At 41.4% G+C, this 27,971-nt stretch overlaps 1 protein-coding gene across 4 annotated transcripts; it reads left to right on the plus strand.

The window, feature by feature from the left end:
- The first annotated feature begins 168 nt into the window (after window positions 1-168).
- Window positions 169-27,971, plus strand: trip10a (thyroid hormone receptor interactor 10a). Of its 4 annotated transcripts, XM_058377696.1 has the most exons (16): window positions 169-427; window positions 8,811-8,926; window positions 12,061-12,117; window positions 12,418-12,565; window positions 13,734-13,796; window positions 14,146-14,250; window positions 15,477-15,605; window positions 15,724-15,870; window positions 16,661-16,849; window positions 21,846-22,010; window positions 22,250-22,273; window positions 23,939-24,048; window positions 24,275-24,407; window positions 24,500-24,591; window positions 26,186-26,319; window positions 26,728-27,971. In XM_058377696.1, exons 1-16 carry the CDS (start codon window positions 404-406, stop codon window positions 26,877-26,879), a joined length of 1,788 nt encoding a protein of 595 aa, XP_058233679.1. In that variant the 5' UTR covers window positions 169-403; the 3' UTR covers window positions 26,880-27,971. The 4 variants fall into 4 exon arrangements, with proteins under 4 accessions (XP_058233679.1, XP_058233680.1, XP_058233681.1 ...); XM_058377697.1 differs by lacking the exon at window positions 22,250-22,273 and having other exon boundaries at window positions 170-427; XM_058377698.1 differs by lacking the exon at window positions 21,846-22,010 and having other exon boundaries at window positions 171-427.

A 27,971-nucleotide genomic window follows, 5' to 3' on the forward strand; every position in this document is an offset into this window, starting at 1 on the left:
ATTCCTCACTCCCTACGTAGTGATAACTACATAGCGCGTGACGCAATACCGTCTCCATACTACGTCGTTCGCTACGTATGTAATTTTGTATCCAATTGGGACGCAGCCGTGTAAATGTGCCGCGGCTCCTTTAAGAATCTGGGATTTTGGGAGTGACGCGGATACGAAAGCCTGTTGATCCATTTTAGGGTTTTTTTTTGCAACGAAAATTTCCTGGACAACGGAAAAGTCGCTGTTTTCTTTAAGCTGGCTCTTCGAGTCCTGGTTTATCATGTATGAAGTTAAACCACAAACACACAAAGGAATATCTGTTTTTTAGGGTTAATTTCGCTGTTTTGTGCTCCGGTGACGTTAGCGAAGTTTTTAATTCGAGCAACAGTTTAGAGCTGATAAGGAGGCGACCATGGACTGGGGAACAGACCTCTGGGTGAGTTTCCTTAACTTATTATTAAAACTAACACGTTTTTATTTTGTTTTGCTTGGTACAGATCACATTGTGTCTTTAGCGCGTTTTGAAATGAAAAGTTTTGGTGAAAATATGTCTAAAGGTGAACAAAAAGTTCCCCCAAACCTCTTTCCCATGCCGTACATTAAGCTCTTTCTGTTTCGTTGTTGAACATCAGCAGTTTTCCTCACAGGTTGGTAGATTGTGGTTAAATGAGCTGCTTTAGTGCAGGACTTTGTGTTGTTGGGCTAATGTTAGCTAACCCTGTAGGATGCGCCACCGTTAACATTCCCCCTGTGTCGTGGTTTAAAGAACGCTAGCTGCCTGAGCTGGATAACCCAGAACCCGCCTGGGGCTCACAGTATTTATTTTTGCTTTGAACATCTGAGATCTTCACTGTAAATGTTCTCAGCTGGTCCTGTTTTCTCATGGAGATGTTGTGGAGGTGTGGAGATGTAAAGTGAGAGGGATTAGGAGTTTCCTTTGTAAAGCATTGTATTAGCTATGACATCATTCACTTTTCTTTTACTTTCTTGTTGATTGTCTGTCTCGCGGCCTCGCGCTCTGCTTGTCTCCATGTCTGTCTCTCTCTCTGTCTGTCTGTATTTCTGTTTGTCTGTCTCTCTCTCTCTGTCTGTGTCTGTCTGTCTGTCTCTCTCTCTGTCTGGCTTTCTGTTCTTCTGTCTGTCTGTATCTGTCTCGCTCTCTCTCTCTCTCTCTCTCTCTCTCTCTGCCTGTGTCTGTCTGTTTCTGTCTGTTTGTCTCTCTCTCTCTCTCGCTCTCTCTCTCTGCCTGTGTCTGTCTGTTTCTGTCTGTTTGTGTGTGTCTCTCTCTCTCTCTCTCGCTCTCTCTCTCTCTGTCTGTCTTTCTATCTCTCTGTCTGGCTTTCTGTTCTTCTGTCTCTGTCTGTCTGTTTCTGTCTGTCTGTTTCTGTCTGTCTGTTTCTGTCTGTCTGTCTCTCTCTCTCTCTCTTTGTCTGTCTGTTTCTCTCTGTCTGTCTGTCTCTCTCTCTGTCTATCTGTATCTGTCTCTCTCTGTCTGTCTCTCTCTTTCTCTGTCTGTCTACCTGTCTCTCTGTATGTCTTTCTGCCTGTCTGTATGTTTCTTCAAGTATCTCTACCTGTCTAACTACTTATCTGCCCCGTCTTTCCCTTTGTTTCTATCTATCTATCTATCTATCTATCTATCTATCTATCTATGTATCTATCTATCTATCTATCTATCTATCTATCTATCTATCTATCTATCTATCTATCTATCTATCTATCTATCTATCTATCTATCTATCTATCTAATCACCTAGCTCTTATATCCCTCTCTCAATGTCCCTATCTATCCATTCTTCTCTTTATCTATCTCTTTATCTAACCCTCTATCTCTCTATTCCTCTGATCATACCCATCCTCCTCCATCCATCCATTCATCAAACCTTCCTTTTGTCTCTCTCTTCATTCATCCATCTTTTCATGTGTGTTCTGCATTTTCTTGCTCTGTGTTTTGGTCTTTGACCATTTCTGTTGTTTGTCGTTAATCTTAATCTGAAAATAAACAATAACCCTTTAAGCTTGCTAGTCCTGCTTGTTTGTTTTTGTGCCGTTATTTGCAGCATAAAGCTTGAGTAGCTTCCACAGTCCCAAACAAACAAACAAAAACATAAAGATGTCTTTTCTTCATAAAGATGATTGTGGTCCATTTAGGTGTTATAATCTTGAAGGAGCTTTTACATTCACTTGAAATGCTTCAGTGTTTATGTTTTTAAGGATTGTAAATATGAGACTTTTCAGAACGACCTGGACAGCAGAGAACCTTCACACACCTGATGCATGCATCTTTGTGCAGTGGACACGACTTTCTCTATATAGTTTATTAAGAAAGCCTCCTAATGATTTTATTCCTGGTTTCCAGTCTGTGCAGCACTAGTATTTGGGATGTTGTGCTCTGAAGTTAACCCTGTATCTCACACGGAGCGTCCACTCTGTTCCCCAGTCCACCCTGGACGATGTCAGTGCCACCAGTAGTAGCAGCTTCTCTCCGGTGACCTTGGTTCTGTTTTCAGGGCTTAAAAGAAAGGAAAAGGATGTAAATATATTCACGGCTGAACATCTACAGTATGAAAGTGGAGCATTAGAGAGAAGTGGGTGTGGAGTTTCTGACCCCGTTACACCGGTTCCCTCAGGGTTTCTGTCCTATGTCCCCTTTCCATCATGTGGCCTACTGCGCCAGCCTAATTAGTTTTGCCCTAATTTTTGTGGCCAATCATCCAGTCCACGTCCCTGCGGGGAGATTTGGTGTTACGCTGCAGATTTTTTTTTTTCCCCAGACAAAGAGAGATGTGTTTCTGTCTCGTGGCCTGTTGATGGGCTGAATTTCGTATGAGAACCATTAAAAATCCAATATTTTATTGGTTGTTGAGCCTGATGACTTTGCTGGACATGATCATTTTGAGCCCCAATACAATAAGTGTACGTTTAAGTCATGAAGTATACTGGACATGTGACTCTGTTATCTGTTAACTTACTCGCCTGCATTACTTATACACATCTGCCGAATTAAAGCAACATTCACTAGATAAGTACATCAGAGCCGAAACATCCTTATCCATCAAGTTTTTCAAGTGGAACTGTAAAATATTTAGAGATTTCATGCTCAGTTATGTTATACACATTGATAAGCTCCGCTGTTTCTGTGCTGTTATCTTTATTGTTGTTATGATAAACATCTTAAGCATACATAACATGCTTTTTGATAAAATTCAGTAGGTTGTAGTATTCAATATCTACATATAAATGTCACTTTATATGCTCACAGAAAGGTGAACTATAATGCTGGGAGCACCTACATGGTCCACGATGTTCTCAGTAAAACTTAATCATTAATCAATCCAGCCTTCATAATTGCCCATGTAGTGTTTCTCAGGGGTCAGAGAGGATCCTCGAGGGAGGTCTGGGTGTGGTGAGGGTATGCTGATAGTGTGAATGGGGTGATACTAGCAAGGGGTTTTGTTTGTTTTTGTTGTTTGGATGTTAGCAGGGAAGGAGAGGCTCGGATCCATCAAGTCTGCTCTCTTTGTCGTTGTTGTTTTCTGTTGCTCTGTTACTCCTGATCATCTGTAATCTAATCCGCTTGTGTGGAAAACAATAGTAATCTAATACGTTACACTTTCAGGAGTCATGTTATATTTAATGAGATATGCATCGTTTTTGTTCTGATCAATAATGTGGAAAGTATTGTTTGCTCCAAAAGTTTCGCACAAAAGCTCTTTTTCGTCATGTTTTAATGGAGTTGAAAAGTTTGATAGACCTGTGGGGTGTTTTTTCATGTTTTCTGAAAATCAAAATGACCAACGTGGAACAGCTACGAAGATCAAATAATGTATTGTAAATTATTACTGCATCTTTGCTACGTGCCTGAATGATGGGAGTATAACATGATGACGGCAAAGAGAACGCTATTTATCTGGAGGATCCGGTCGAGGTTGCTTGTGTTTCGAACTGACATCCTGAGCTTCTAGTTCTGCCGGAGCGTCAGAAGGAGCGAGTCGGCGTGAGTCAGTGTTATGAATCAGACCGGCACATCGGGCTGGTGTCTAAGCAATGGCCCGTCTGATCAGTTTCGGATTTTTTTTGTTTAGTCATTAAGGCTTGACTACGGTATGGCATGTGCCCAATGTTTCCCTCTTGATCCATTGCTATTTACGGCAGCTCTGGACTACAGCCTACTCTTCCATTATGTAGTGTGTGTGTGTGTATCCCGGTCTCAGTCAGAGTGTGTGTGTGTGTGTGTATTTGTGTGCACATTTTCTAAAAATGTATCCCAGTAGGCTGCGTATTCAGACGTGAGAGCCGTGTGAGTACTGGAAGAGGCATTTGGACGGGGATGATGTGTCAGAGAAGGGCTTGGTGTGATGCTTTGTTCACTCTTTAGTTTTTGCACAGCTAGGGAGGGACAAGACAATGACCAGGTTACAACCAAAATACCAGGAGGCCCAAAAGTCGAGGCGAACGCAGTGAGGCGGCCCTTTTCTTTAATTAGGCACGAGCGTTTGAAAATAGCTTCAGAAACAAAATCCCGAAATTGAAAATGTTTGTCATGCTTATTTTATAAACTCCATAAACTTTGCTTCACATAGTCATGTCGTACTGCACAGCATAAAAGACGGTTTTATTTATTTTGTGTGTGTGACCGAGTGGGTCATGGAGAGTGTGGGCCGTGAAGTCTTTATTTGTTTTGTTGTTCTGTTCATTGACTCCATTTTGAGGTGGCCAGAAGAAGGAGGAGTTTAGGGCATGGACCAGCTTGTTAGGAATTTTCTTCTGAACTTTTCCCCTCCCCTTTATACTGTAGTTGAGTCCTGTAACCTGGCTCTGGAAGGTAGGTTTTGTGTGTGTGTGTGTGTGTGTGTGTGTGTGTGTGTGTGTGTGTTGGGAATCATTTCTTGATATCATCACTCACGTACAGGCATGCCCACACTTGAAGCACTCGCACTAACGCACTAGCCAAAAAAGGAACTGAGAAACCAGAGCCTGATGGAGAGACTCCAGAGCAGTTCTCTTCTGTTTCACTTGAGGGTTTTCTTTTTCTTTCTGTAGGGAGAAGAAAAGTGCCGTTTAATCCTTGTTTAACAAACAAGTTTATCCTTTCCCCCGAGTTTATGTTCAGCCCGAGTTTCTGCTTTGTAGGAAATAACATGCTGCGATGTTCATATTTCTTTGAACCATGTTGATATACAGCAGGAAATGAGGAAGGCTTCTACTTCCTGTGTCCTGTGCGAGTGAGATGACTGGGCCTCAGTGCTTTTACCCCCGGCTCCTGCGGTGCACCAGGGCCAGGTTACTGTTGTCAGGAAGACCTCCCAGTGATAAAACGGCTGAGGGTTAAGGGTTAACAACATGCCGAGAATCTGAGGAATGTAGGACCTGGTGCAGAGGCAGATAAAGTGACACACATCATCACCAACACATTTATCTTAACCATGGACAACGATTTTTCCACATTTTCCGGAGTGGCAAAAAATGCCCAACCAGATTAATCAGAGAAAATAATGATGCTGTGATTGTGACCTCAAGTGTGTGTTTTAGTAAAAGGGTCAATTGTCGAAACATTAGTGGTCAGACGTAAGCACTGTAGAAATTTACAACTAAGTGTTTCCCTATTAGAAATATTCCCATTTAGATTGAGGGTAGAACCCTTAACTGAAGGAAATACCCATGAAGAATCCCTAGTGTTACAGCTTGTTTGCATCAGACGGAAAAATGCTTTTGATTTTAACAATATTTTTTCTACATGCCCACACATCCATGCTGATTCTGTCGTTCTGCACCTCCACACGTCACCGGGATTTTCTGAGCCATTTCCATTTCTGTTTTTCCACAAGCACTAATATTATAAACTAGTTTTGCAGGGCAAACTTTTACTTCCTGTTAGAGAGAGGAACGTTAGCGTCAATAAAACTGGCTAATAATCGGCTAATTTCTCAGCAAAAGGCTGATCTAACTGTTTCTAGGAAAGTGAACTATATGCAGTGAACATGTTTTACCCAATGACTAAATCTGGAAAATGTATGAAAGTTTGTTTTCCTGTCAGAAACTAGTGACAATAAGTAGATAGAGAAGTAGTATTCTGAAGCTCGTGGCCAGAAAAGTGTACACAATTACTAGTGAGCTGCTGAGTTCGAGCTTGTTTATAAACCCGTGGGACTTTTATATGACTGACGGCTCACGTGACCTTGCCAAGAACCGATATTCGGAAACTTGTGTTGGAGTGTAAAAAAAAAAAAATCTATAAACACACACGACACTAAAGAAAGATTTCTGTCCAGTCTGATCACATGGAGCTCATAAAAATTCATAAGTTCAGAACATAAACGTCCACAGGGGGGAATTTTTTTTTTTTTAGGCAATAATCTAATGGAGAGAGCGGGCTGTTATTATACGTATGCATGGTTATATAGTGAGAAGTTTTTAGAAGCAGGGTTTTTTACTCTCAAGCACACGGATGTGATGTTAATCAAAGATAATTCGGTTGTATTAAAGCTCTGAACAGTCTAAAAGTCTCTAGACACATGCATTAGAATTGCAGATGAGGCACATTTTCACACCAGAAGTGAAGCCGACTCTTTTTCTTTCACTGGCTTCGGGATTTTAATATAATGTGCAGATATCTGATGTTTTGGATTTGCAAAAATCACTTGGTCAAAAGTATGCAGATATCCGAGTACTGACTTTCCCATTTCATAACCACGGACATTTAATATGGTGCCCTTCGATGATATACACTCCACTTTTCTGGCAAGGCTTTCCGTCAGATTTCGGACCGTGGGGATTAATCCGGTCAGCAACAACAACACGAGGTTACTGAGCAAGGTAGGCTGCAGCTCGTGTTCAGGTTCATTCTGAAGGTGTTCATTGGGGTTGAGTCAGAGTCAGAGCTCTGTGCAGGACATTAGAGAACTTCCACTCCAAATTTAACAGTTTTAATGGAGCTGACTTGGTGCTCAGGGCCATTGTCATACTGGAACAGGTTTAGAGCTCTTGATTCCAGTGTAGGGAAGCAGTTGGGGCAGTGGTGGCTCAAGTGGTTAAGGCTCTGGGTCGTTGACCGGAAGATCAGGGGTTCAAGCCCCAGCACCGCCAAGTTGCCACTGTTGGGCCCTTGAGCAAGGCCCTTAACCCTCTCTGCTCCAGGGGCACCGTATCATGGCTGACCCTGCGCTCTGACCCCAACCTCCAAGGATGGGATATGCGAAGAAAGAATTTCACTGTGCTGTAATGTATATGTGACAAATAAAGGCTGTTTCATTTCTGTTTCATTTCATTTCAGTTACTCTACAGAATAAAAAAGACAATCGCTTTGTGCCAACAGTTTGGGGAAGAAACATATATGAGAGTGATGGTCATGTGACTATAACCGTTTGGCCGTGTGTGTGTGTGTGTGTGTGTGTGTGTGTGTGTGTGTGTGTATGTATATATATGTGTATATATATATATATGTGTATATATATATATATATATATATATATATATATAAATATATATATATATATATAGATATATATATATAGATATATAATATAATATAATATAATATATAAAACTATAATCCTTCATCTGCATTACAGCATGAAGGCTAGCAGCTATATGGAGCGCAGAATATAACATTCTCACGCTTATTTATTGACCTGAAGTGAGTAGGATGAGCAAAATTGAGCTCAGTTCCAGTTTATGGAAATGAGAAGTAAAGCGAATGAGAGCACGTTGGTGTGAGATACACTTCTCCTCTATAAACACAGATACTCTTTTTTTTGTGTGTGTGTTTATTTTATCTGGTTTGTGATCAGATGGGTGGTTTTATATCAATACTGCTGATACCATGTTTAGATCTCGCATTACCCTGGTAGTACCAGTGAAACCATGGCAACGGGCAGGAACATAAACACAAGAACACCCACAAGCAACCACTGTAGAGCAACCTGACCCAAATGGCAGCCATGGTGATGAAGTAAATCTGTAAATACAACAAGACTTCCACTTTTAAACACTGCAACTGTGTGTGTGTGTGTGTGTGTGTGTGTGTGTGTTTGTGTGTGTACGTGTGTGTTTGTGTACGTGTGTGTTTGTGTACGTGTGTGTTTGTGTGTGTTTGTGTGTGTTTGTGTGTGTTTGTGTGTGTGTTTGTGTATGTGTGTGTGTGTGTGTGTGTTTGTGTATGTGTACGTGTTTGTTTGTGTGTGTGTACGTGTTTGTGTGTGTGTGTGTTTGTGTACGTGTGTTTGTGTACGTGTGTGTGTGTGTGTGTGTTTGTATATGTGTACGTGTGTGTGTGTTTGTGTACGTGTGTTTGTGTATGTGTGTGTGTGTGTGTTTGTGTACATGTGTTTGTGTGTTTGTGTGTGTGTGTACATGTGTGTGTGTGTTTGTGTACATGTGTGTGTGTGTGTGTGTGTTTGTGTACGTGTGTGTGTGTGTTTGTGTTTGTGTACGTGTGTGTGTGTGTTTGTGTACATGTGTGTTTGTGTGTATGTGTGTGTGTATGTGTGTGTGTGTGTGTTTGTGTACATGTGTGTGTGTGTGTGTGTGTGTGTGTGTGTACATGCATCCAATATTTGTTTGTTGCAGTAAACTCCTCTTCATAACCACTGTGTCATTTAAAAGGATCAGTGACGTGCTATTATTATGATTATTATTATGATTATTATTATGATTATTATAATACCACAGTGATGTCAGATGATTGACATCCATGCACACTGTAGCATGCACACTTTCACTGTAAAGTACGTGATGTTATATTGGCATGAATCGATCATACCTCTCCGCCAGTTTAGTGAAGTGTGCGTTATCTCGTCTGCGGTTTGTTCTCTTTACAGGACCAGAATGATGTCATCGAGAAGCACACACAGTCAGGCCTGGACCTGGTGGATAAATACATCAAGTTTGTAAAGGAGCGCACGGAGATCGAGCAAGGCTACGCCAAGCAGATAAGGTGAGAATATACACAGACTGAGCATGCTGGTTAGTACAGATAAATGGGATGGGTATGTGTGTGTGTGTGTGTGTGTGTGTGTCTGTGTGTGTGTGTGTTGGGATCAGTTTGAGATGATTATGAAATTGACGTGGGTCACATGACTGATTTGGAGCAGAACAGAACTTGTCCCTAGAGAGGCAGGATTTGGCCTCGTCCCAAACTCACTCTCTCTTTGTCACTTCCTCTTTTTTTCCTCCCTCCCTCTTTCTCTTTCTCTCTCTTTTTTCCTCTCTCCCTCTCTTTCTTTCTCTTCCCTTTCTCTCAACCCAATATCTCTCTCTCTCTCTCTCCCTCTCTGCCTCTTCCCCTCTCCGTTTTGCTTGCTATCTCTCACTGTGTTTTTTCTTAGTCTCTCAGTTTCAATCACTTGATTTCTCTCTTTCTCTCACCCCATCTCTCTCTCTCTCTCTCTGTCTCCCTCTCTCTGTCTCTCTCTCCCTCTCTGCCCCCCCCCTCTCTTTCTCTTTCTCTCCTTCTCTTTCCCTTTCTATTTTAATTGCTATCTCTTGGTCTATCTTTTTTCTTGTTATATCTCTCCCCTCTACTTAGAGTCTTTCAATTTCAATCTCTTGCTTTCTCACTTTCCCTCACCCCCCATCTCTCTCTCTCTATAGTCATATATCTCCACCACTTACAGTCTCTCATTTTCTCTTTCTCCGCCACTGCTCTGTTTCTCGTGTTCTCGTACTCTCTCTTTCTCTGGCTGTTCTGTGTTTTGGCTGAAGGGCCTTCTATCGCTCCGCTCCTTCACGTGGCTCTTCCTGTCCCCCGGGTCTCTGCCTGAACAGAGGAAGCGGGAGCAGACTGCCACATGACAGGGCGGATGTGGTCGAGGAAAGTAGAAGAAGAGTGGAAGGCACTTTTTTTACTGTCTTAGCACTCTTCAGTAAGAAATAAACAGAACTTGGAGGACATCCTTTCTTGGAAAAAGAGGGCATGCCTTGTGTGTGTGTGTGTGAGAATAAATTACTTGGAAGTTATTGTTGTTTATTACTATTAGTGATGATAAATTATTCTACATGAAACAACAGTCTCTGTCTCTCTCTCTCACACACACACACACCTCGCTCTCTCTCTCTCTCTCTCACACACACACACACCTCTCTCTCTCTCACACACACCTCCCTCCCTCTCTCTCTCACACACACACACACACACTTCTCTCTCTCTCTCTCTCTCTCTCTCTCAGACACACACAGACCTCTGTATTAGTTGTTACTATAGAATACTACAGCAGCAAAACTATAGCCAATGCACTCGCAGGATCCGTGATTTGCCAGTGTTTGAATTTTTGGATAAACAATGGGCTCATTTTGAATACTCTCAGAAAGGAATTGTGATGGAGTGGTGTGAATTCCCACATGATGTCCAGAGCTTCGGGGACAGGTTCCTGTGTCCTACACCAGGATTCATTCATCTTCACTCAGAGCGTTATCCTGGTCAGGGTGGCAGTGGATCTGTAGCCTGTCCCGGGAACACTGGGTGTGAGACAGAAATACTTCCTGCACCACACACACACACACTCCTAGGGACAATTTAGCTTAGGCATTCCATCTACTGGCATGTTTTTTGGGAGGGGAGAGGAAACCAGAGACCCACACTGACACAGAGAGAAAATATGAAACACACTGGTGCTGTGAGGTGGTGACGTTAGCCACTGTATCACCATGCTGCTGGACAGCCTGTCAAACACAGTGACCCTTTGGTGTCAACTTTTTAATTTTACACTGATTTATTGCGCCTGGTAACATTGTTTACTCTAAAACACCTCACATGATCTTCCATAAAAGCAAGGAATCTTTCTAAAATGTCTTGTTTGAAATAATTGGCTTAAACACAGCACAGGTACAGTTTCTTTCTTCTGTACAGAATGAAACGTAACATTTATCCTCTTTAATTAGTTGAGATATGTGGTTATTCAGGCTGTTGATAGGTTTACATTAATCCCCTCGTTCTCATATGACAGACACACGTCACTCCTATGACAGACTCTTCACATAAGCTAATAATAAACCTACACTTCACATAAGCTAATAATAAACCTACGCTTCCCATAGTATAATAACACACACATTTTAAAATCATGTTTGTTAATAAAGTGTATAAGCTGTTGATGTGTTGAGGTTTTATTTTGGTTAGGTGACATTTATTTAACATTTCTAGAAGGATTTAGGTGGTGAGGGCTTTGTAAAGCTTTAAAAAGAAACCTAGCACAGGAAACAAGGCGTGAGCCGAGTGCCGCTACCCCCTGAAGTTCATTGTTTACATATAAGCACGCCGTCTGGAGTGTATTATTTCACACTGGAATTATACAGTGATGAAGTTTTGCACACTCGCTTTAGAGACTTACCTCTAAGCTTGGCATCTTCTCAAACAGCTTCATGAGTTTCACAGATGAACCTGGACATTCCGAGTTGCGATATGAGATGTGTAGTTTGAATGCAGCGTAAATGTGAAACCAGAAATGACTAAATCAGTGCAATGAGGCAAATCTGCTTGCTTGTCAGTTAATAATATAATTGAGAAAGCTTCTCGTCCAGAACTAGCTTTAATGCGGTAAAGCCTGGGCCACACCTTTATAGGAATCTGTCTTCTGACCTCTGACAAAATCGCTGACCTTCACAGGGTTAAATATTGATTGCCAGGGCTTCAGATGTATAGTTTTGTGTATGTAGAGACTCTAGTTTAATACAGTATATATCGCCGAATGAATAATTTGTGCTTTCAGTCTGTTTTCTGTAAGCCAAGAAATGACAGGAGCGATATCTACACTCACACGATCAAGAAATGGATGCTTTAGTGATGTGATGAAATCTAGCTTTGTCTCTTTTCATTAATCAGAGTTGAACAATCCTCTGACAACTTTTATTAATTATAAATAATTTCCCAGTAAATAAAATCAGTGCAAGCTCGGTTTTTTGGCACTCGGAACAGGCTTGACGGCTTTGCTCTGAAAAATAAACATCAGGTAATGAATGTATTCATGCGGTGCCAAGATTACAGCGTGATTCTTTTATTATTAACGCAAGCGCTTGTTTTGACTAGAAATGAAAGTCTATCAGTCATAATGATTTTGTTCTTCGTTCTTACAGGAATCTAACAAAGAAGTATAGCCCAAAACGAGGCAGCAAGGAGGAGCAGGAATGCAGGTATTTTGGAATGGTTAATAAAATAGAAACCGTTTGGCGTAAACAAATTGAAGCCTGTCATAACTGGTTTGGGCATAGCGGTCCAGAGCGAGTGAGCAGAAGGAGCTGTGGGGTCTGAATGAACTCGTCCCTCACTCTCTAACGGTCTGACAGAGACAGCTGGATAGCAATGAAATGCATTTCATAATAGCCCTTCTCTGGGATAGCTGCAAATTAAATTATGGTGTTCATTTCAGACCTGTGATGAAATCTGACTTTGCGGTCATTTGTCTTTGACTCATATTTCCTCTGGTCGTTTAGATTTTCAAACCACCAAGCTTTCCTGGACATCCTGAACGAGATGAACGACTATGCAGGACAGAGGGAGCTGATCGCTGAGAACATGATGATGAACATCTGCATCGAGCTCACCAAATACCTGCAGGATCTCAAACTAGAGCGCAAGTCGGTGAGTGTGCAAGGGAGCGAGTGTGTTAGTCAGATATTGAGAGCGAAGGAGCAAGCGAGTGAGGGAGCAAGATGGTCAGATAGTGAGAGAGCGAGTGTGTGAGCGAGTGAGTGTGCAAGGGAGCAAGTTAGTCACAATGAAGGAGAGAGCGGGCGAGGGAGCAAGTGCGTTAGTAAGATATCGAGAGCGAAGAATCGAGCGAGTGAGGGAACAAGTCTGTCAGGGAACGAGTGTGCAAGGGAGCAAGTGTACGAGAGAGCGAGCATGTGAGGGAGTTGGTGTGATAGTCAGATATTAAGAGTGGGAGAGCGAGTGAGGGAGCAAGTTAATCAGATAGCGAGTGTGCGAGGAGCGGAGTGCGTTAGTCAGATATTGAGAGTAAAGGAACGAGTGAGTGAGGGAGCAAGTTAGTCAGATAGATAGTGTGCAAGTGATTAAGATCGAGAGAAGTGGTGGTCGGAGAGACAGAGAGAGAGAACGGGGCCATGCTTAAAATAAAGCATGGATGATTCTACTAAAGCAGTGCTTTGGTAGAGTGAAGCATGGATGATTATCATAGTTTGAAGTTTCACATTCCCTTGTTAATATCACATGACTCAAAGGAAGCTCTGGCCATTTTCTGTCCCTGGATATACGATCAACTAGGACTTTCAGATTCCATTTAAAATACATGACCAATAACACTCTGACTCACTGACATTCAACTACAGAAAAATATCATGTTTCTGTTCAGTATTCTGCATCTAACATTTCTTAACATACTTATTGAGATGGGTAAAAATAATACATTTTTATTTATTTATTTTATAATTAATTAATTATATAATATATATATATATATATAAATATAATTTTTTTTTTAATTAATACATTTTTTGGCAAATAATAAAATCACCACCAATAATAGGTATTTTTTTGTGTGACTCAGGTCATATATATAATTTTATTATTTTTATTTATTTCTTTTTTTTTGCTTTGGAACTAGAAATATTATTACAATTTGTATATGGAAATTAGCTCTGACATCTTTCATATCATCAGTCATATTGATTGCAGGCACATTTTAGTCCTGTTGGTTTGTGGTAGTTTTGTGGCCAAACCAGAGAAACGTCTAGACAGATATCTCTGTCTGTGTGTCTTAACTCTTCCTTTCTGTTACATTTTTCAGCATCTGTCTGAGGCCAAAAAAGCTCAGCAGGGGTTAGAGTGCACCTACAAGCAGCTCGACAGTGTAAGTTCACAAGCCTTCATTTATGGATGAGTGGCAACACGGCAGAGAGGGTGTGTGTGTGTGTGTGTGTGTGTGTGTAAGAGTGAGCCTGGCTGCTTGCTTTGACTCTGCTTTGCAAATGACTGGCCGTGCAGAAAGTGCACATTTGTTTACACATGCTTTTGTATTGCTGTATGTATGGTGTGCTCGCAGCAGGCCTGTGTGTGTAAGTCAGATAAAGAGAGAGTGTGTTGAATGAGTGAAAGAGGAGGTTGTTGTTTACCTGCTCTTCAGTGTTTGGTCAGGTGAGACTTTCCTTCTGTAAACCGCTGGCTAATATTGTGAATCTCTGTGTGTGCGTGTGTGTTAGAGTAAAAAACGCTTTGAAAGGGAGTGGAAGGAAGCGGAAAAGGCGGCGCAGTATGCAGAAAAGACAGATCAGGACATCAATGCTACAAAAGCAGATGTGGAAAAGGTATTTCCTTACAACTGAATGTTCTGTCTTTTTTGGCTCTCCTTTTAATGTGTACATATTTTCCCTGCTACGTCATGGATGCCCAGCCCCATTTTTTCAGTGATCCACTTTTCTGTCTCAGTGTTAACTGTTTAAATTATTTACTTTAGTCTGGTGCCCAACCCTGTTCCTAGAGATGTACCGTCCTGTAGAGTTCAGTAAAACACACCTCTATTATTTATCAACTATTATCAACTATTTAGATGCCCTTCTAGGCCTTGATTAACTGGATCGGTGTTTTATTTCACCCCTACTAACCAGCAAGACGACATAATGAGATCTGTCATTTTCTTATCAGCTTTTTTCCAAGGCTGTAATTTTCACACCTTTTTGGAGTCTGGTTGGAGCCTGAGAGCTTTGAGTTAGGTTTTGCTCCTTTTACTTGTTAATGATCACTGATCCTCTTTGTTTGCAAGTCACACACCCCTAGCAAGCCTCTGATTGCCCCCCATTCACCCCAAAACAGCCCCGTCCTAGCATTAAAGCTCACCTATGATTGACCAGGGCTTCCAGTGGGACTTTTTTTTTGCCTTTGGCCACCAAGATTTTTGAGGCTAAGGGCCTAGTCAATGTCAAACAAAAAGTTTCCCCTTGAACAGAGGCATGATAAAAATGTAGACCCTTCAGTTCAGAATTAAGGGTTCTTCCCAACATAGATTTCCATCTCCCCTGTGGCACTACAGGTCATATTGCCTCTGATGACTAATTCAGTTCAAGTCTCTGATCCGTCCTCTCTGAAGTCTCTCTGTGTGGTAGAACTCCTGTTTAGTATTATGCTAAGATCTCTTAACTACAAATCCAGAGGTACTTCCTGTGGAACCTAGAGATTTTCACAAAGTGAGTTAAAATCCTGGGTTCTGAATGATCTACACCACCACCTAATTTATAGTCCTAGTGCTGCAGCTGGCTTCTACAGTTCTGATTGGTCAGTGCTCAGCTTCTGTTTGTGATTTGCCTAAATTGAAACCAGCTTAACCTGTCTGATCCTGGCCACTCGTAAACCCACCATTTCTGCACACACTTTTTTGCTTTGAAAATGCACAGGAACGGAATATAAGATGGCAAATTTACAATCACACCCTTAGGTTACTGCAGAAACGGAACTTTTCACAGCAGTAGACTTCAAGGAGCAGGTTTGATCACCCGTGTATTTACACTAACCAGACTGTGTGCGCGTGTGTGTGTAGGCTAAACAGCAGGCTCATATGCGTACACACATCGCAGAAGAGTGTAAGAACGACTACGCTGCTCAGCTGCAGAAATACAACAAGGAGCAGAACCAGTTCTACTTCACTGACATGCCACAAATCTTCAATGTAAGCAATATCACATCTGCTCATTTTTCCCCAAGTAACAACTTCACTGCACGTGTGCGTGTGTGTTTTATAAACCTCACAATTTCCATATAACCCCTCTGACATTGTGTGTGTGTAGAAGCTGCAGGACATGGATGAAAGGCGTGTGCGGAAGCTATCACAAGCCTACATCCTGTTTGCCGATACGGAAAGGCAAGTCATGCCAATCATCGGGAAGTGCCTGGAGGGCATCACCAGAGCTGGCACCAGTGTTAATGAGAAAAATGTAAGCGTTCCGGCTCTGGTCTCCTTTTTATCGTCCAGATACCTGTGTTTCTCCTCTTTTACACACTCTCTTACAACTCATCCGCCCGATTACATAATTGTCAAAGAACAGTGTTTTCAGCACACCTTTACCTCTAATCTTAAATCATTCCATCTTACAAATGCTATTCATGTTGTTCATGCCATACAGGTGCCATTACACGTCGTGTGACATGCACCCAAACCAACATGCTTATGATTTGCTTACCATACTGCCTGTCATTTATTTGATAAAGACTTTTTTCCTGTTCCTCTTCCTCTTCACTGGCTTTTAGGTGTTTCCTCCTTTGTTTTTTTTTGTTTTTTTACTGTGCTAATCTTTACATCACCTCCTTTAGTAGCTGTCAGTTTTGTTTGAAGGATGAATTATCACGTCATGCTTTTTCTCACTAAATGTATTCACACATGAGCAATGTTTATAAGTTACTGGGAATCGTATTAGCTCCAGTGGAAGACAATAGCCTTTATGAATTGTTGCGTAATCCCTCTAACACCTTCTCCCAACACACACACACTGAAACACTACTGCCTATGTGTAGAAGATGCCAGTTGCCCTTTACTCCACTCTGGGTCACTTGGGATCACACTTAAGGACTTCTCTAAGCCTACTCATCTTCCATAGTTAACATCAGTTGATTAAATCTAACTTAACTAACACTTTCTTATGCCATCTTTGACTCTTCAAGCTTTTAATAGAAAACAGATTTTAGTCCTCCCGTCTAATGTCATTGGTGATATATCTGTGATTCCAGGACTCCATTGTTCTCATAGAGCAGCACAAATCAGGTTTTGAGCGTCCTGGCGATCTAGAGTTTGAGGACTACAGTCAGGGCATCAACCGAGCCTCATCTGACAGCAGCCTGGGCACGCCCAAAGGCCCGCTGGATCTGCTGGGCAAAAACAAGAGCAAACCTTTCTGGCTGTTCAGTAAGAAGAGCAAGGTAAGCTCACTCTCGCTGATCTGTGCTGATATTGCACAGTGATCGTGATCGACTGGTGATCATTTATCCACTGTGATTTACTTTTCAAATATATATGTTTGGGATGAACTTTTTCGTTCATTTATTTGCAACACCAGCACTGAATGTTGCCAGTCAGAGCAACAGAGCTAAAAAAAAAAAAAAAATGCATCCTGAAAAAAACAAACCTGAAATATTTCGCTATTAATTTTTTTACTACAAAATAAACCCATAATAGCTTAAAGGTGGTATAAAACCTGGCTAACACAATTTCTATCTGTAGACAGAACATATCTAACCAACTAAATTTCCCCTTAAGCCTTTGCACATCTGCATGACGTTGCTGCTAATGCTTCCTATGATGTCACCCAAACACGCTCTTTTAATACGAAGGGTTCTAATTATGGACCATATTTTGTTGATCTGTCAATTTCGCAGCTCTAACTGTGAGATGTATAGAATAGAATAGGATACTTTGTTGTATTGTTGTGGTACAGCTGCTCAACAGAATTGAGGATCGCTTGTTTAAAAGGCGCACACGTTCTCACACACATACCATGTAAGCAGATGTAGTGTAGAGGTAACCAGATATTGATGTAAACAAATATAAATGTAAACAGATGGTACTGAGTGCATTTGTAAATGGATATATAATAGCAACTGAGTACAAAATGTGCAACGTGAGCAGGTATGTACATTAAATATAATAAAAGAGTAGAATTAAAAGAATATATATCTATTGGCAAGAATAGGGTTTATTGCACATCTAGTAGTTTGAATGTTGTGTGTTGAGTATAGTGATTGTCTCTATCAGTTGGTGTTTGGTTTTATAATGAATATATATATATATATATATATATATATATATATATATATATATATATATATATATATATATATATATATATATATATATACACACATTATAAACGAGATCTAAATGTGTAAAAATGCATAAATGTGAATCAGGAACTCTTATAAGGAAGTAAAACAGATTGATAGAAAAGGTTTCTTAGTGTAATGAAGTAGAGAATTTCATGCTAATGTTAATCTTTGAATTTTGCTTAACATGGTATACTAAACGTTGTGGGTCCTGTTCAGATGCAGTGGTCTCCATCAACTTTGCATGGTTTTCTGAGAATCTGAAATCTGCCTCTCTTGCCTTTCTTTAAAACAAACACGAATCGCATTTGCACAGGCACGCACACATTCTTAGCCAACACCCCTCTTTTGCATGGCTCTCTCTGGCTGTGAGCTCATTTGTTTTGCACTTGACAGGAGTTTAGTGATGCTTAAGGCAACTACCATCATACCTTTCTGAAATGTCATGTATTAGGGAAGATTTCATTGGTATCTGGTTTAACTTGGTTAGCATGGGTATGAAATCCCATGAGAATGAGTCTGTGGGGCAGCAACAGGGAGCACATTCATCTTCCTGCAGCCACGTGACAACACAGGCAAGCGTTTGCCAGCAAACACAGCACAGTGCTCTCTGTCTCCTCTACCGGAAGGTCAGTATTGGAAACCTTGTTCTCCTCGCGCGGCCTGGTACGGATGCGACTGATTGGGGATTATTACACTTTGATCTTGTTAATTTACAATTACAAAGCGTTCTCCCAAGTGGCTTAACCTCTCAACTTTCCCTTTATTGCTCTCACCCACATGCACATTGGCTGTTCTACCTGTCCTCTGTTTCTGCTTGCTCTGTCTGGTCAGCATGTGTATCTGTCTCATGATGCTACTCAAAATCTAATCAGTTACGCAGCTGAGTCTCAAAAGCAGTGTAAAAATCCTTCCATACATCAGAACAGGGTTTATCAACCCGTTAAAGGGTCCCCTGGAGTGTCTCTCCTCTCACAGGTCCAAAGGAGCTGGTTTTGGAGGAGCAGGTTATATTTATCTCTCAGTTTAACCAGATATGCTCTTAGGGCGTTTTCACACTTGGCCTGAATACTTCAGTCCACACCAAGGACAGATTCTGGGCTCATTTCTGGGAGGGGCTCATAATAGCAGGTGTGCTTTTTTTGAACATGTCACTTTTATGTGTGCAGGTTTACAAAATAGTAGGCAGTCAAGTGGTGAAGATCAGGGCTTTATTTTGGATACATCACATAGTAATCGCTGCAGACAAGGAGCCGATCTAAGCCATATAAGCAGAATTTAAGCCCTGCAGATTTGTATTAGACATGATTTTTTTGCATTAGACCTGTATTAGCACCACAGGGGTCATATATAAAATATATCTCAGTAATGCATTTCGTCTTCTCCACTGACCATAATTCTTTCCCTGCAAAATAGGAACTAACATCATGACAAGTTAAACAAAGCATGTTACTCGTCATGCAGCTCTTAGGGCAGATAGCTTTCCATCCCAGCACAGTTCAACTGGCATGAACCCCAGACTGTCATTTTCAAAAGCACCAGAGATCAGTTCTCTGATCCACTCCAATTCCAGAAACCAGCTCTTACACTTCTCTAAATATATCAAACACTTTAGGGAAATGGCCCTGTGTCTGAGGGGGGAAAACTCAAGTGTGAAAACGTTCTTCGATGTGCCGTTAGATTATTTAGTTAAACATTATCCAATTGTTTGGCTCTCAGAGTTATGGCTAGGGTTATGAGGACAATTCCACAGAGTCAGAGGCACAGTAAAGCTGGTCCCGTATGTTACCATATTACGGCTTTGGCCGGTTTTCTGCTGCGTGTATGACTCTCAAAATGGCTAGGATGCATGTGTTGCGCTGTTGGTCATTCCATTGCGATGTTGCACGTTATCCGTGTGGTTATTACAAGCGAGGTTAAAGGGCAAAGTGTGGCTCTGCTCATGCAATCCTCATGAAACCAAGCCCTGCATTTAGTGATGTTAAAGTGATCCAAGATTATTAAAAACAAGCTAAAGCTCTAAACTGTGTATATGCTAACGTATACATCATGTGAAGCCTGCAGACATTTCTGTAAATGTTACTACAGTTTACAGAATATTTCCATATCCAGTTGTTCCCTGTTTGAAAATGTTTTGCTGTCTGGTCACATTATTCTTGTGGAACAAATGAGCAAACTTTTATGGTTTTATATTTATACCCTTTGAAGGAAGCAATTCATCATTCAGTGAGTGATGGCTGACAGTTCTTTTAAAGTCAAACATCAGAGTAAGACCTGCAGAAATCGGCACAATTTGTCAAGAAACCACTTGAAATCAGAAACCAGGTATTGTCTGTAGGCTCCAAGTGATGAATATGCACTGTAAAGATTTTCTTTAAAACATAATGGAGTATTGATGCAGACATGGAAATGATAAATAACAGCTGCTTCCCATTGGCTGTCCTCCATGGTTTAAAAAAGAGCGAGGTCTAGCTGGTGAAGCCACACTTTGTTCCTTTCTGCTGATGTTGCATTGTTGAGCTCTGGGATTGGGGCTTTTACTTTGGAACAGGCTTTATTGTTCTGTGGGTGTTGCAGACTGTGGGGCTTTAGTGTTGAATTGCTTGGCTTTATTAATGGGCAGCTGGGCCTTAGTTTCAGGCTGTTGGGCTTAATTAATAGGCTATTGGGTGTTAGTGATGGTCTGCAGGGCATCAGTGTTGGTCTGTGGAACTTATTTTGGACTGTAGGCTTTAGTGTTGGGATTTATTGTTGGTATGTTGGGTATTAGGGTTAGGCTCGGGGGCTTTAGTGTTGGACTTTGATATTGAGCTGTGGCGCTTTAGTGTTGGGTATTAGGGTTAGTCTCTGGTACTTTAGTGGTGTTTTTTTTTTATTTTTTTTTTTTTTATTTGTTTGTTAGGCTGTTGGGCATTAGCATAAGGCTTTGAGGCATTAGGTTGGTTGGGCTTTGGGGCTTTGGTGTTGGGTATTAGGGTTAGGCTTTGGGGCTTTAGATTTGGGTCGTGGATCTTTAGTTTTGGTATTAGGGTTAGTTTTTGGGGCTTTAGTTTTGGGCTGTTGGGTATTAGGGTAAGGCCTTGGGGTCTTAGTTTTGGGCTGTTGGGTATTAGGGTTAGGCTTTGGAGCTATAGTGTTGGGTTGTTGGGTATTAGGGTTAGGCTTTGGAGCTATAATGTTGGGTTGTTGGGCTGTTGGGTATTAGGGTTAGGCTTTGGAGCTATAGTGTTGGGTTGTTGGGCTGTTGGGTATTAGGGTTAGGCTTTGGGGCTTTAGATTTGGGTTGTGGGACTTTAGTGTTGGTATTAGGGTTACGCATTGGGGCTTTAATGTTGTGTTTTGGGGCTTTTTTGTAAGGCTGTTGGGTATTAGGATTAGGGTTTTAGGGTTTGGGGCTTTAGTTGTGGGTTGTTGGGCTGTTGGGTATTAGGGTTAGGCTGTGGGGCTTTAGTTGTGGGTTGTTGGGCTGTTGGGTATTAGGGTTAGGCTGTGGGGCTTTAGTTGTGGGTTGTTGGGCTGTTGGGTATTAGGGTTAGGCTGTGGGGCTTTAGTTTTGGGTTGTTGGGTATTAGGGTTAGGCCTTGGGGCCTTAGTTTTGGGTTGTTGGGTGTTTGGGTTAGGCTTTGGGGCTTTAGTTTTGTGTTTTGGGGCTTTTTTGTAAGGCTGTTGGGTATTAGGATTAGGGTTTGGGGCTTTAGTTGTGGGCTGTTGGGTATTAGGGTTAGGCCTTGGGGCCTTAGTTTTGGGTTGTTGGGTGTTTGGGTTAGGTTTTGTGGCTTTATCTTTTGGTTGTAGGGTTTAGTGTTGCTATTAAGGTAAGGCTTTAGGGCTTTAGTGTTGGATTGTGGGGCTTTAGTGTTGTTGGGTATCAGGGTTAGGTTTAGGACTTAATGCTTGTAGTGGGTAGCTCTCATTCTGCCACTTGTTCCTCGCTCTGTGATGTTGCTTATGGTGTTTGATGGTGTCTCTCTTCTTCCCTTGTCATTTGTGTGTGTTTGTCTCCCTGCCCCTCTCCTCACCACCTCCTGCCGCCTTTCCGTGGGTTGCTTTCCTGGTGTTGGCCCCATCCACCTCTCCCTGCCGTGCCCTTCCCCAGCCTTCCTCTTCCCCACTCACGCCCTTCTCCACACCCCCCGCCCCCTCACCTGCTAACGGACCCCCTTCCCCCAAGTTTGCCCGGGATCCCCTGTCCTACTGTTTGAAGGAGATCAATAAGACAGTCAAGCCGCGAATCTCGTCCTTCCGGACCCTTCGCCGAACGGTGAGTGAGACTGGATGGAGCTCAGGAGCCCCTGTGTGGCGATTATTAGCCTGAGTAATGCAGCGAGTGGTCAGTGAACTGCACATTTAAGCCTTGTTAGGTTTCCCCCATCGTCTCATTATTGGGAGATGAGACATTCAGGCCACTGAAGAAACTCGTCTGTCATCAAAAATTCGGTGTGACTTTGCTCACGGACATACTGCCTGTCTTGTCTGTGTGTGTTTGTGTCTGTTTTTTAGAAGTATACCCTGGAGAGGATCACGGTAATAATAATCACGGTGATGTGGTGTGGTGTGGGTTGTTATTTAATGCACATCATCTCTGCTGTTTGGTTTATTTATTATTTAAAAAAAAAAAACACGGGCAAGTTAAACAGATTTTCCAGATGGCCACCTATGCATCATGCACATGATGCGCTTAATTATTATTAGTAGCTGGGTCGCTCCAGTCGCTCGTGAAACTGTTGCTAAAAATGTTGCATGGGCGGCCATGAAGTGGGGCAGACACTGAAGCTTTTTCAGGCATATGGGTTTATTTATAGTGCATCATCATGATCTCATTTTATAATGTTCTAAAAGTCCAGCTGGTTATGATGGTGTACTGTGAAAAGGGGCACTTTTAAAAAACATTTCCGGTTTCACAGCTTCTTCACACGACTGTTCTATTAACTCGGTTAAGACAAAAGGGAGTCACTATTAAGTTGCATGTTGAACTTTGCCACCTTGGTTTAATTATCACCTAGATGCTAGCTAGCCTTTATCTGTTGTTGGGTTTGGGTGACAATTTGTTTTGGCGCACCATGTATGAAAAGAACACATACTAAAGATAACACAAACCAAACAGTCATTATATGAGGAAGTAATTTATTCCTGATTTAAGGAAGCTGAATACAGTTGAGTGCAAAGCGTTTGCATACCATTTAGAGAACATGAAGAAGTAACGAGCATAGCTTTTAAAAGTTTGCTCATCTTTTTGTCAAATTTATGTCGATGGTAAAACTTAAAAAGTATGGCTATCCTTTACCTTTATAAATGCCATTCGCTTATACCATAGCACTGATAAATTCTCTAATCTGACTGGTGAGGTATTGATTAATTACAGCAGCTCTGACACTAGTTCTGGCTGCAGGTCTATATAAATGCATTTATTATATAACAACTAAATTTGTAAATTGTATTATTAAGAAACCAACTGGCTCACAGTAATACATTATTTTCAGACTCTTTGCTCTGTACTTCCACATTTACTTTATTTATGTAAATTAACAGTACACTTTTTTTTTTTTTTTTTTTTTTTTTTTTTTTTTGCTCTTCCTGAAACATTAATGGATGCAAATGTTTGCATATCAAGTGTATAACACTTTATTTGTTTCCAAGATCTTCCTAAATAGAGTTTTTTACAACAAATGTAAGTCCCGTAGTCCTTAACTCTCTTTTCAAGCCCATCACAGTTTGGTGAGGATATTTTTAGAATAAATGGCAGACATTGCTAAGACAAACAGGAAAGGGTGATTTTGCTCTCATCCAAACATTCACACCCAAGATTGATTGTATTTAAAGCTCTTTGATAGCAGTTCTAATAGTTAAATCAGCATTTTTCTAACTCCATATTGTCTTTTCAAATGCAGACGCCTATTGGTAAAAAGCCTAAGGTAATTAAGAAATGAATTATTAATGTTGATTACTGTTTATCCAGATAATTGAAGATGGTGAGTTCCCTCGGTGGTAAACTGTTTCCTGCTTCTGCACTCTTTAAATGGAGGGGGTGAATTTGCTCATTTGGCGGATTACTCTGCTGTCAGGTCTCATTTATGGTTGCGTGATGGGTCACTGTGTGTGTGTGTGTGGCTATGCTATGTGTAAGGGTTATTTTTTCCCCCTCTTCTTTTGCTCTGTGGAAGTGACACTATCTCCTCTCCATCTCCTCAGCCGGCTGCCACAGAGGATTTTGGTCATCTTCCCCCAGAGCAGAGGAGGAAACGACTGCAACAGAAGATCGATGACATCAACAAGGAGCTGCAGAAGGAACTAGACCAAAGGTGAGCAGTGTGGCACACAGTCTCCCTGGCAACCATTGCTATGACAACTAGCCGCAGCGAGTCGACCCCACCTCTGCCAGGTTTATCAGGGTCTGAAGTGTGTTACAATGCTCATAGTCTCTGAAAGATTCAGTGGTGGAAAAAGTCCGGAGCAGTGAGACGTCACCTGTGTCTCTCTATTTGTGTGTTGTTTTATATCTTTTCATCCCTGTTGATTTTTGTGCAGCGAGGCTCTGGGGAAGATGAAAGACGTTTATGAGAAAAATCCCCAGATGGGCGATCCTGCTAGTCTGGCACCGCAAATCAACCAGACAACTCACAACATCGAAAAGCTCAGAGGGGAACTTAACAAATACGAGGTGCTGAAAGACCTCATGTAATAATATATACTCCTTTACACACACACAGACTCACGTACTCACTCACACTTTATTGTGTTCTTTTATTGCAGTCATGGCTCGCAGGAGCCGGGGGAAGAGGAGACCCCACTCTTCGCTACTCCACTCACTCCCTGAACAACAACGGTGGCCACAATGCATACAGGTCAGTGTTATCACCCAGATGAGCTCCAGAGAACACACGCACTCAAGATAACCTTATCTTCACCCCACAAAAATGTATCAGTGTGCAGAGTTTGGCTGGAGTCCATGAAATATGAAAGAAGAAAAAAACAAAACAAAGAACCACTACAATTAAAAAACTTCCCAAAAAGTATATGGAAGCATGTTTCTTCTAATATTAGTGTTCAGGATTGGGCATAGAAAATAAACTTCGGATATAAACAGTGCATTTAAACGCTCATTGATAATACTGTCATTATCCAATGCTCATGATATCTTATTCTTTAATCCTTACATACTTTGAAACTGCGTCCCTCAGTCGTTCTACATATAGTGCCTGAGCACAGACATATTGGGAATGACCTTCACCTCCGTCTTTGGATCAGATGGATAGAAACAGCTTGAATATGGAGAACGTTAAGGTCAGATTTACAGCCGAAAAATCCCCCTGATTTAAATATTAACCAGTGAAGCGGCTCAAGAGCAGCCAGTAACCTCCGGGCGATCGTGCTCCTAAACCACTGGCAAGAAACGCATAATATAATGAATAAAAATCAGCTTGCTACTGGAAACCAAGAAACTCTCTTCTTTAAAAAAAAGGTTCAGATTAGCATGAATGCATACTGTTCTTGAGAAGAGGTTAATTTCAGGGTGAACCATCCTCCACAGCTGCATGCACTAAACATCAATCCAGCGTAATTGAATTATCGGGAGATAAACATGTCAGGATACATGTAAGATTGAATAATACTGTAAAAGTTTATCAGACTTTCCCAATGTTTTACAGCTTGATCAGAAAACCTCACAACAGGACAAAACCGACCTGAGTGTTTTAAATGCAGTTTAACTGCACAAGCCGCATTACTTTCACACATAAAGTCTGTTGTCTGCGTCCAGATCATTTTGGTTCATTTTCTAATTACTTTTTTCCCCACTGCAGATGATCCAAAATCTAAAATAGCATTGGCTTAAGGAATGTGTGAGGCTTAAAAACATGGTCAGAAAGCATACATTGTAATAGCAAAATCCTCCACCGAATTAATTATTATAGAATTATAGAAAAACGTAATGATTTGTGTATCGCATCGGGTGCTCATTTTCACCTTGTGTTCATTCAGAACCCAAGTCATTTCTGCAGTTCTGTCCTTTGCTGTTCGTGGCTCGGTTTAACAGCTCACATCGGCAGAAAAATTATGCAAACCAAAATACACTGCTGTTTGTTTCAATTCCTGCAGCCGCATCGAGTCGAGACGCTTTCTCACTGCAATCGAATCAGCGTTCTTTTGGGTGTGGACAGAGAACATTTTGCCTACATGCTTTTAGACCAGTTGTTTTGGTCTGGACTCTAAAGTGATTGCCATGTTGACTAAAGAACCACAGCAAGGGGGGAAAGACACTGCGGTGCCACTGACTAAGCGTCTAGAACATTTATGAAATAAATAAAGTCGGAGTATTGCCACATTGTTATGTATTAGTTCTCTACACTGATTTTCCACTGTACAGATCAGTAAACACATTTGTGCAGCCGTTTGCTTTATTATTAATAAAACACACTTAACCTGTGTCTCTCCTGACAGTCCTGATGGAGCCCATTCAGACGAGAACACCCCCGACCCCTCTCAGGCCATCTACGCCGAGTTTGATGATGACTTCGAGGAAGAGGAACTGTCTGCTCCCATCGGCCAATGCACAGCGCTGTACAACTTCCCAGGTACAAAGAAAATGGTTTAAAGCAGCTGCAGGAGAGCAAGATAAATATTCTGAGCAGTCACATGTACGTGTTTTTATATCTATCCAGGGAATAACAGTAATTCAATAACAGCACTTCAGCAGTTTATTAGAGGTGGTAAAAAGTGGAGTGTGGTGATGAGAAACTGATGTTTTCGACCAGCAGTGCAACACGTTTCTGAAGCTGTAGGAGTTCAAAAGCAGATGGTGCCAACTATATATACCTTCAGCATTTAGCTTAACCTTTAGAAGAGGTTTAATTGCAGCTCGCATTTTTGTAAATTAACTCAAGCTTCTTTTTTTTTTTCAGCATCTTCCCCATTTAATACTTTTACAAATTTTTGGTCAGTATGTCAATAGCTCGTATGTTTTTGTTCATTTCTCTATTTAGGCTCTAGCGAGGGCACGATCTCCATGCAGGAAGGCGAGGTGTTGGCCGTAGTGGAGGAGGACAAAGGTGACGGATGGACACGAGTGAGGCGAAACAACGGAGATGAAGGCTACATCCCTACCTCCTACGCCAACATCACACTCAACAAGTGACCCAGACAGTGCTGTCCCTGACACGAGGAGCAACTCCCCATCATCACGGCATATCATTTGGCTCAGAACACTGCAGAGAAAGAGAAAAAGAAACATGCCATGCATCTGACAGATTCCCGTCAGGTCAGCCAAAAAGAGCATGAGAATGCTGTTAGCGTTTTTTGTTCAACCCCCCCTTGTTCTCCTCCTCCTTCTTCTTCTACTTGTCTAGACGCCTGAGCTGCAGTGAGCGTATATACATGCTTGAGCTGCTGTTCGGGTCTCGCTCGGCCTGTGAGACATCAGCTGTCTGCCATCATCAAACAAAGACGAACCACAGGGGAGGATGTTTGAGTGCTGTAGCCGAACAGGACGTACGCTCACAACACACATTTTGCCAAGTGTGTATGTGGAGAGAATGGCAATGCAGTCTGGTGCTACAAGGAGGAGGACAATAATTAACCGTAACACTTCTTTCTCTCTGTCCTTGATCAAAAAGCCTTTAGTTTCTCGGCCTTCGCGTTTAAACGTTCCTTTTAACGGACACACAGACCAACGAGCACCGAACCTTTGCAAACGCTTGCCTGTATGTTCATCTATAACAGAACGAATGTGTGTGTATGTTGGAGAGAGCGAGCTGTATGAACCAGTTAGAATGGTTTAAACTTTGTTTTAGACAAAATATAAAAAAAAAAATATATTTTTTTTTCTTAAAATTAAAACGCTACACACTCTGCAGTACAAAAGTTTTAAGACAATCACCGTAGACAGGTTTAGTTTAAATGACTGCTTTTTACAAACCATGGCTGCATATTACACAAATACGATAATGTTTGGGAAAAAAAATCATAATTTATTGTGTGTGTGGTCACAATTGCACAAGTTGTAACTGTATACACAAACACACACACACACACACACACACACACAGCAAAAATCACAGTTTATCAACAGCTAAGGTGTAAATTAAAAAAAAAAAACAGCTATAAAAAGATGTGCCATGTTTGAACACGTCCATATTTATATAATGTATAAAATATATTTTAGATATCGTGACACCACTTTTGTCCACCGGCTTTTTATGCTTAAGGAATAAAATATTGTGTAGTCTCA

The sequence above is a fragment of the Hemibagrus wyckioides genome, linkage group LG24 (genome assembly GCF_019097595.1).
Source record: "Hemibagrus wyckioides isolate EC202008001 linkage group LG24, SWU_Hwy_1.0, whole genome shotgun sequence".
In the NCBI taxonomy this organism is placed as follows: domain Eukaryota; kingdom Metazoa; phylum Chordata; class Actinopteri; order Siluriformes; family Bagridae; genus Hemibagrus; species Hemibagrus wyckioides.